The sequence below is a fragment of the Rutidosis leptorrhynchoides genome, chromosome 3 (assembly GCF_046630445.1).
Source record: "Rutidosis leptorrhynchoides isolate AG116_Rl617_1_P2 chromosome 3, CSIRO_AGI_Rlap_v1, whole genome shotgun sequence".
Taxonomy (NCBI): Eukaryota; Viridiplantae; Streptophyta; class Magnoliopsida; order Asterales; family Asteraceae; genus Rutidosis; species Rutidosis leptorrhynchoides.
Genome location: NC_092335.1, coordinates 22,056,421 through 22,067,350, shown reverse-complemented (window position 1 = coordinate 22,067,350; position 10,930 = coordinate 22,056,421). Strand labels below are relative to the sequence as shown.

General features: G+C 31.5%; 2 protein-coding genes across 2 annotated transcripts; both read right to left on the bottom strand.

Annotated features, from left to right (window-relative positions):
* Positions 1-7,404: 7,404 nt before the first annotated feature.
* Positions 7,405-8,094, bottom strand: LOC139895831 (18.5 kDa class I heat shock protein-like). The gene has a single exon (XM_071878383.1). It carries the CDS (start codon positions 8,025-8,027, stop codon positions 7,539-7,541), a length of 489 nt encoding a protein of 162 aa, XP_071734484.1. The 5' UTR covers positions 8,028-8,094; the 3' UTR covers positions 7,405-7,538.
* Positions 8,095-8,488: 394 nt separating this feature from the next.
* Positions 8,489-10,564, bottom strand: LOC139895830 (uncharacterized). The gene is made up of 3 exons (XM_071878382.1): positions 10,190-10,564; positions 9,465-9,842; positions 8,489-9,225 (listed from the first exon to the last, which is right to left on the bottom strand). The coding sequence occupies exons 1-3, from the start codon at positions 10,493-10,495 to the stop codon at positions 8,602-8,604; spliced, it is 1,308 nt and encodes a 435-aa protein (XP_071734483.1). The 5' UTR covers positions 10,496-10,564; the 3' UTR covers positions 8,489-8,601.
* Positions 10,565-10,930: the final 366 nt, after the last annotated feature.

Genomic DNA, 10,930 nt, shown 5'->3' with positions numbered 1-10,930 from the left:
ATATATATATATATATATATATATATATATATATATATATATATATATATATATATGTAATTCGATTGAGAGAGTTTAGAGAAATATATTTTCAAGTTTCTATGAAATAATGAAACCTATTGAATTCTATTTATAATAGATTTTTGAATTATTAAAGTGAATTATTAAAGTATGAATTATTAAAGTGAATTATTAAAGTATGAATTATTAAAGTGAATTATTAAAGTATGAATTATTAAAGTGAATTATTAAAGTATGAATTATTAAAATTAAAGTAAAGTAAAGGTAAAGTTAAAGTATAATACTATGTACGTATAATACGCGTATAAAAATATATATAATATTAATTTAAATCGTTATATATATATATATATATATATATATATATATATATATATATATATATATATATATATATATATATATAATAAAATAAAATATAAATATCGTTATCTTTATCATACTGGTTAAGTAATGAGTTGTCAAAAAAAAAATAGATTTCTTAAATCACAGTGGACCTCATAACATAGGCCTGTAATCATATCATAATGTATCTGATAATTCAATCATTTTATATTATCTCTTAATTCTGTCGATAAATATATCGAAACAAATATGTTTATGTAAAGTATCATATATCTAATACTTTGTTAATGTTTTCAGTTAATATTATATATTATATATACATATCTATATACACATAATTGTTCGTGAATCGTCGAACACGGTCAAAGGGTAATTGATTACATGAATGTAGTTCTAAACTTTTTGAGATTCAACATTACAAATTCTGCTTATCGTGTCAGAAACATATAAAGGTTAAGTTTAAATTTGGTCGGAAATTTCCGGGTCGTCACAGCAGCAGTTTTCTTTTTTTTTTATTTTTTTTTATTTTTTTATTTTTTTTGATTTCAAACAATTCAAGAACAAAATACGTTGTTAATATTTAGGTTGAAAGTTCAAAAACAAAACATAACACACGGTTAGAATTTTGTTAGAGTTTGGTTGAGTTCATTGATGAAGAAGATGAAGATTGTGAGTTAGGGGTTATAAGTAAATGGGTTGGACAAATTACAGAAAGAAGGACTGGAAGGGTGGTCGTGAATGTTAGGTGTAAACGAGGGGTTGCGAGTTCGAGCCAGACTGTGGTCATTTTTTTGTTATCAGATTTAATTGAGGTAGTCTTTATGTATTTGTTATTCTTATTATTTTTTTTATTATTATTGTTATTAATTGTTATAATTGTTATTTGTGATATGATTATTATCATTATAACCATTATTATTAGTATTAGTCTTAAAAGTATTATTAATATAATTAAGTATTATTATCATTACTTTGATTATTATTATTATTATTGTTATTATTACACTTACCATTATTGTTATTATTATTAACATCAAGTAATAGAATTATTATTATTATTATTATTATTATTATTATTATTATTATTATTATTATTATTATTATTATTATTATTATTAGTACTATTATTAATAAGTGTTATGAATATTAGTTATTACTATTATTATTACTAATATACGTATTAGTTATCAAATATTATTATTATCAAAACCTTAGTTGCATTTAAAATTATTATTTTTATTATAGATATTATTATCAATATAAGAATTATTGTTAAGTAAAATGATTATTAATATTATCATTATTAATATTAAAAACTATTTTTTTAAACAGATAAATATTTTGTACATAAAATATACTTAGTACGTATACTATAACTATATTAAAAATTTCACATAACTATATATATCAAACTTACTAATATTATTTATATAAATACTTACAAATAACAAACTAGAGTTTTTTTTTTTTAAAAAAAAATAACATTTAAACAAGTATGAATATACTAATATAACTATATAAATAATAACCATTTTAAATTTAAACGCAAATTAAATATACAATATATAAATTAAGATATAATAAATTATTCGATTTCGATTATACGTTTTAATGTATAAATACAAATAATATAGGTTCGTGAATCCAAGGCCAACCCTGCATTGTTCAAAGTCGTCATATGTATTTTTACTACAAAATACAGTATGGTGAGTTTCATTAATCCCTTTTTAAATGTTTTCGCAATATATATTTTGAGACTGAGAATACATGCGTTGCTTTTATAACCGTTTTACGAAATAGACACAAGTACTTAAAACTACATTCTATGGTTGGATTATTAAACCGAATATGCCCCTTTTTATTAAGTCTGGTAATCTAAGAATTAGGGAACAGACACCCTAATTGACGCGAATTCTAAAGATAGATCTATCGGGCCCAACAAGCCCCATCCAAAGTACCGGATGCTTTAGTACTTTGAAATTTATATCATGTCCGATGGAGGATCCCGGAATGATGGGGATATTCTATATGCATATTTAAGGTTGGTTACCAGGTGTTCAATCCATATGAATGATATTTTGTCTCTATGCATGGAACGTATATTCATGAGAAATGAAATCTTGTGGTCTATTAAAATTATGAAATGATTATTTATGTTAAACTAATGAACTCACCAACCTTTTGGTTGACACTTGAAAGCATGTTTATTCTCAGGTAAGAAAGAAGTCTTCCGCTGTACAATTGCTCATTTAAAAGATATTACTTGAAGTCATTCATGACATATTTCAAAAGACGTTGCATTCGAGTCGTCGGGTTCATCAAGATATTTATTTAGTCAATTATAGTTAAATATATTATGAAATAATTTGCATGTCATCAGTTTTCGATATAAAGCAATTTTGTCTTTTAAAAACGAATGCAATGTTTGTAAAATATATCATATAGAGGTCAAGTACCTCGCGATGTAACCAACTATTGTGAATCGTTTGTAATCGATATGGACTTTGCCCGGATGGATTAGGACGGGTCCTTTCACAAAAGATGTGACGACTCAGCGATGTCTACTTGAGGAGGAGTCAACTCTATGCTACACTCTTTTTCCCTTGGCTAAAGTTTTTATCCCACTGGGTTTTTCTTTAGTAAGGTTTTTAACGAGACAGTACTAGTTGATCTCTAACGAAACAAAATTATCATCCAAGGGAGAGTGTTACGATATGAATGGATTCTCATTTTGTACGCATGCAGATGAATAGAGATGATTGATAATCTTGCACAGTAAAATTATGAATTATTGGTTACTATTTCACCTACTCTATAATTGATTGTGAAGACGAATAATGTACAGTTAACTTTTAGTATTATAAATACTCACTCAATTGTAAGGATATACACATCATTCTTGAATAAGAATCTACTCTTCTTTCTTCTTTCATATTAGTAGGATATATGCCATTATAAGTAGATATAAATTATTAAATTATAACAAGAAGTAAGAACTAAAAAAAAAAAGTGATAAGCCCTGGAGCATTAGTCAGTTATACCAATTGGCCAACCACAGGACCATTGCTTACTTTTGTTTATAACAGCACCAAAGTAAATATTAAACCTGCAAATTTATATATAATGGCTGGGGCAAGATAATAGATCGGTCCAGACTCCAGAATCTTGTAGAGAATCAGAGAAACAACCAACAAATATCTAAGGAGGTAAAAGACCAAAATACCCTTTCTTAATTAAATATTGAAGTGAATAGTAAAAACATACTTTATATTGAATATATTTATAATTTCACTACATCAACAAAGCCCTCACACTTTTTTCAAATATTCAAATCGACCCCAAACATGGAGGTAAAGTGTCAAATAACCATTTTCATAAAAAAATCTTAAACTTTACCCAAATATTTAACGGGTCATATCTTCTCGCTCGCAACGAGTTAAATTTTTCCGACACCATCGTTAAACTTGAAATAATTTTAAGAACACAATGTCACTAACTATACGCAAAACGGACGCTTTTTAAAAAACGCTAAAAAAATTGAGGTACTTTTCAAACACGTTGATTTTGCGTTAAATTTTTAAAAGTCGATAATTACATAGCTAAACGTGGAGATGAATATATATTGTTAATTTAAAATAACATTTAAATCTTTCACGGGTTATACCTTTTAGTTCGACTCGAGTTGCGCTTCAACGACATCATTCTTTAGTCACGAAATAATTTTACAAACTAAACGCAATAAAATACATTGAAAATCGAACCCCCGGCGCGAAGCGAGGGTTCAACTAATTTTACTTATTTACTTCACAAAACAGTGCCAAATAACTGGTATGGTATGGTATGGTCTATGGATCAGTAGTTATTTCTGAGCAAATATTTGTACATGTAGCAGGTTTGGCTGGGACAAGATAAGGGCAGTATGTACCCCAACTAGCCGTAATTTAGTAAAGTAAATTTAGACCACGAATAACGTGGGTGTGTCTCCCATTCCACGCACACATGTCAAGATAAACGCTCTACAAAAGTGAAAAGTAGATGAATGTGATGTTAATGCATGTTAATGTGTGAGGATTGATATATTTCAATGATTGATTTGGTAAATGCACTAATACAATATATAGGACATAATGGACACTAAATCCATCAAGATTCACAGACTAAAATCCCTGTACATCTTAACCCAGAAATGATAATCACTGTTATAACTCGTTAAAACGTAAAAAAAAATTTCTACTAGATAGCTTATGTCAATAGTATCACTAAAAATATACATTATCCACTAATGTCACTAGTTAAAAAAAAAAAATTCATCTACATCGCGTATTTTACTGGTGTCCCGTGCCACCACTGAATGCATACACCTAAGATCACTCCCAGTGGCAAGTGCTGGGGAGTGTCATCAAGTTTGTCATTCGAGGGTGTCGGCCGCCCTGCACACCATCGCCCTCCAACTTTTCATCCCTAAGCATAATCGATGACACTCGCGCTACAGTTTTGTTTGTTATTTTTCCTTCTCTTTCCCTTTTTTCATTCTTTTCTACTTTAAATTTTATTATTTTTCTTGCTTTGATGGTTGATTAAAGTCGAAATAAAGTTATAAAAATGGAGGTACGACGGAAAGAAGAAGGGAAGAAGTGGTGATGGTGGTGGACACGTTGACTGCATTCCTCTTTATTTTTTTTATGAGTGATGATATGTACACAATCTATTTTTTTGTTATGTACACAACCATTTAGCTTTACAATATTGTACTGTAACACACTGTAATGCATGATGGTTGTGTACATAACAAAAATAGGTTGTGTATATATCACTCCCCTTTTTTTATATTTGAACTTAAAGAAGTGATTTCTAGTAGCTTATTTATTATATTATACTATATACTAATTGTTGTAAATGACATTCAATGAGAAACCGCCACGTACCCCCAAATTCACTGTTATACTGTAGCACTACTGTAGCAATTCTTTCTTTTGCATTTTACTGTAGCACTGTAGCAATTTTTTTTTTTATTTTTTTTTATTTTTTTTTTGTTTTTGCAAATACATAAAAATCTAATTCTAATTTTCTAAAACAATCTATCGTAGGTGTTTATATAACGAGTTTTCTAGCAACAAATAGAAGCCTAAAAAATATAGGTAAAAAAATTATATTTTTATTTTTCATCACCTTTTTCAATATACTGTATATTATTTAATTTTTTATCTTTTAAAAAACCTACTAAAATTATATGGACCATAAGATTTTGCTAATTTGTTTAGAAGCCTCAAATCTTAATTTGTTTTGATTCGTTTTGTTGTTAAATTGAGCATTGCAACCCAGACTATAACATATATCCATTTATTTACGTATTTTTCATTTATATAGTAGAATATTACCATAACAGTTGCCAGCCATTGCGTAAATGGTCTGAAAAGAGTGAACAACATTTTGATGACTTTCAAGCTGAAAACTAACGATATGTTAGCGTTAAAATGACACTAATCCGCCGCAAATCGCGGACCACAAATCAAGTTTTAATTATTTATTAAATTTTTATTTAACTTAATAATTGATAAATTAAATATAATTAATAATAGCAGTAATATATAATAATAATAATAACGAAAATAATAATAACTAGAAAAAGGAGCCCGCGCGATGCCGCGGGGGTCTTTGGGTTGCGTATTCAAAGTTAACGGAGCGTATTATAGATGTGTATATGTATTGAATATAATCCGAGGTATTGAGCGTTTTTTTTTTTTGAAATGCCCGTTTCGAATATAGTTAGTCCCGTTGTGTTCGTAAAAATTTTTTGAGTTGAATGGTGGGCTCGAAAAAATTTAACTCGCACCGAGCGAGAAGATAGAGCCCGCTAAAAATTCGGGTGAAATTAATTTTTTTTATTTTAATAAAATTGTATATTTACACTTTTTACCCCTAAAAAAATGTGAGTTTGAGGGGTCATTGTGTAAAGTAAGACAAAGATAAGGGACCGAATATAGTGTGAACACAAACTAAAAACTACATTTCAAAATAATTGAAACTACACAAAATTTGGTGACTATTAGTATATTGGGTTAATAATAATTAATAATAATAATAATAATAATAATAATAATAATAATAAAAATAAAAATTTGAGGAAGTATGGTGTTTTATGTGAGTGTTTTAGGAGGAAGTGGTGAGGACAGAGGAGAGAGAAATCCGATGTAACGCTGAAAAAACGAGATATAGCAAACAGAACAGAAGCTTAAAACAACACATCAAGCTAACAACAAACTACAAAAGCAACCACCTAACTAAACTAATCACGCAACCAAACAACTAGAGTTGTTCGACCACAGCTTTGCCCTTCCGGATTTGGGTAATCGGCTCAACCATCTTGCAATCAATCTTAATACTGATTTTCTTTCCTGAGTGAGAATTAACCCGACAGCACATTGGGCGATCCGCTTCCAAGTGTGGCCGACGTGAGGGAATCAAACCTCGCTTCATCAACTCGCAAAAAAACAATGTTGTATTCCGGCTAGACTACATCTTATTCATCTTATCCAGTTATCCGCTCGACTATGTCATTTTCATCCCGCAACACAAACTTCTTCGACCGTCTCTTCTTTAAAGACTTCGTATCCTTCTTTGGGACACCACCAATACCCACAAACTCCTCATCGCAACCGTCGACTTCTTTAGAGACTTTGCATCCTTCTGTCGAATTCTTTAGACTTTGTATCCTTCTTGTTGAAGATGAATTTAAATCCCCTAGCATCATAGAAATCTTTTAATGCATAATGTAAGTGGGATATGTCTTCGATGAGTTCTCAAGCGAAAAGAGAAGGTAATATTTAAGATTAGGATTAGGAATCTGAGTAACAGGAGTATTTTATTTGATCTTGCTTTGAAATACTTTTCAAATCAGTATAGCTTTGTTTGTTATAGTTCTCAACAAGTCTAGATCTAACAATCAGATAGGTAAATGAACACGCAATTAACCAAAAACCTTTACACATAACAACAAATACCACAAAATAGTAGAAATTCAACGAAACATCACACATATATAAACACGATTACTTTTCCGAAACCCTAACCAACAGACCATGATCAAACCGATTACTGTTATTCTACTAATCTAATCGACTTGGCCATAACGAGAACATCAAAAGATCAAAAGATATTACTTAAAATCAAATTCAACCAGAGATCTGAATAGATTTCACATCAGCCTTTTTCACTTCAGCTTTAGGGACAGTAACAGTCAACACACCATTTTCCATCGCTGCTTTCACTTGATCCACCTTTGCATTCTCCGGCAACCTAAACCTCCTCATAAACTTCCCACTGCTCCTTTCAACCCTGTGCCACGTGTCACCTTTCTCCTTACTCTCTTTGTTCCTCTCTCCACTGATCTGCAACACTCGATCATCTTCCACCTCAACTTTCACTTCTTCCTTTTTCAACCCTGGTACGTCTGCCTTGAACACGTGTGCATCCGCAGTTTCCTTCCAATCGATGTTCGCGTTCGCAAATGATGACGCTTCAGATGATCGGACTCGGTTGGATAGCGAACGGACGTCGTTGTTGTTGAACGGAAACCCTTCGAATGGGTCCCAAACGTCCAAGGAGAACGGATCGAAGACGTTTGTTCGACGGCCACCGAAAAAATTTGGGATGATCGACATCTTTTTTTGTGTTGTTCGTAAGCGGAATCTGAAAAGCGTAACAAGAAATTGCTAATTGGATATTGAATTTTTTTGATGTGAATTAGCGTTTCTTGTAGGTTTATATAATGGATTTTAAGTAGTGTCTTGAAATTTCTAGAATTATCATTTGGGCAATTAGGCAGGAGGTTTCTAGAATATTCTGTCTTTCCATCGTTGATATATTGGGCTTTCTGATAAACCCATTGGGCTACCAGAGTTTGTAAGGTCTAAACTTAGAACCAGTAAATATAATGGGCTTTTTTCTCCGGAAAGGAGCTGAAAGCCTGAAACAGAATATGTCTAAAATTAATAGGTTAATCATATTTTCAACATAGTTACATTTTTTGAGTATTATTATAATGGTACTTGTAATAGTAATATATGATGATGTAACATGATGAATATGGTATTCAAGTAACATTTACGTCACAATTCCTACTAAGATCGTCTAAGAGCATAATATACAAAGCTCAAACGATACACTGTCTATATATATATTATACAACTTGTACAACAAAATATGTACAATACTTGAAATTTCTAGACAAACATGTCACAAGTCACCAAAGCCATTTGAATCGACCGCGACAATTTTGGGAGCACCAAACCGCGAAGAATTTCCTCGGCTCTTGGAGGCTAACCTAGCACTTCCGATAACCTTGTCACCACTTTTTGTGCGAATTATTGGTTGTTCTTCATCTTTCTTTAAATCACTTGGTGGTAAAAAACAGTCCATCGAAAGACCATTTATATTAAAATCGACTTCCTCAATAGTCCAATCTTCCTCCATTTTCGTGTGTGAATGGCTTTCGGAGTCCTCACCGAATCGAAATAGTGAGACAGATGTTTGACCACCGTGTGCTATGTTAACCCCATCAATGGTTCGGTAGTCTTGGACTAATGACTCCATTGTTGTCTCCCAAAAGACACTATCACTTCCATTAGATCTTATTTTTATGAGATGTGAGTCTTTTAATTGGAACAAAAGACCAGTTCTTTGACTAAAGTATCCCCAAATTGTATGCTTCATTATTTCAACATTGCTACTACTTCTTACTTTTAAAGCTGAAACCTCAGCTTCTAGCTTTAACACAAAGCAGTCTTCTCCGTTAATAGTCTTTTCCCCAATACAGATTGAATTTGTGAACAAATTAGCTGTTGACTTTGGATCAAGTCCCTGGGAAAAAGAAATTAAGATTTGACTTTTTAGCACAATATGACTTTCATTACACCAGAAAATTAAACAATTAGTATCCAAGACGTGAACCACTCAAGTTTATGCTTGGCTAATAAAAAGAGCTAACAGGACCCACTTTTGAAAAAATTAGTCTAAACGACTTTTGTACCCCAAACTTGCATTTTTCTTTACTTAAAAGTCAAACCAAAACCAAACAAAGTTGACTAATGAGTTCATACCTGCAACGAACGACGAAGAGGTCTAGGTGGACCACGAGACGCATGAGAATGATGCCACGGTGTCTGTCTCCACGCCACCTTCCCATCACTACCAGCACTCATCTTAAAACCCGAAACAACTAATTCTAAAGACCAAAGGTCGGGTCTTTTTTGCCATAACACGAACCCGCCCAGTTCTCCACCAGTGTTTTTCACACTCTTGACCTTCATCGGCTTACCACCACCGCAGCTCATGGCTATTTCATCTCCATCAATGTAGTCAGTCGCCACCATCTTAACCTTGCCTATTGCGTACATACTATCTAGTCTATTCAAAGCCTTTTCTCCACCGGATGCTGCTATATATTGTTGCACAATGTATTTAGCCATTGAAGATTCCTACATAAGTCAAGTTCAATTAATCCTTCATTAAGATCCATATAAAACACTCAGTAGTAATTACACACAAACAAAGAGTGTTCATAATTTCAACGAAAATATGCCAATTTAGTCATCAATACATAAAAATCAACTTTCCATGTATGCAACTTATATAGCAATAATTTGAATATCTAGAAAAGGAACATTTTTTTTATTATGTACTTAAAATTCATGCTAAAGCAGTTTAACTTGTGATTATGGTACAGACTACAGGGACACAAAACAGGACACAACCCTTTAATAATTTGACAAACTGATACCATTAAAGATTTCATAAATTGAAGTATTCACATAAATGGACTTACAATAGGGTGGTCTTGGATAGTTGGTTTAGTTATAGTTTGATGACCCGAAGTGATCGGAAGAGGGACAAGTGGAGCTCCAACGACGCCTAGCAAGAGCTGAATTTCAGCGTTTCGTCCACCGAAGTCCAAAACGTGACGCTTGTGATCGGTTGAATGATGTTTGATCCAAGACTTGATGGTTTGCCAAGAGGTTGTGTTATGAGTAACCTTGATGTCGTCATGATCATAGGTTTCTTCAGGTATGGGTACTTCGAGTACGGTTTCAAGAGCATCTTCATTGTCTAAATTTGGACATAAAGTTCTCATTTTGTTAAGTTTAGAGAGAAATGGAATGGAATGAAAATGAAGTGAGAAATGAGTGTCTTGGAATCAAAGAGAATGATAATTTAAAGGGAGGATGATTTTAATTTAATTGAATGGAAGAACCAATTAACCGACCATCGGCCGTTTTATAACGTGCGACCTTTTGTGTAATGTCGTGTCCGCACGCTTACCCTTATTTTCTTTCGTATTTGCCCCTTAACCTTTTTCTTAATTTAAATCTTATCTTATTCTTATATTTATATTATTATAATCTTGTGATTACATATTTAGAATTTATATTTATATATTATATTATTATACTACTACTAGTATACAAAATAATTAAATGGTCCATATAAATATGCGATAATTTTTAATTAAATCTAATTATTAAGCATCCCGACTTTAGTCTGCTGTGAGGTAACAATTAAGTTAATC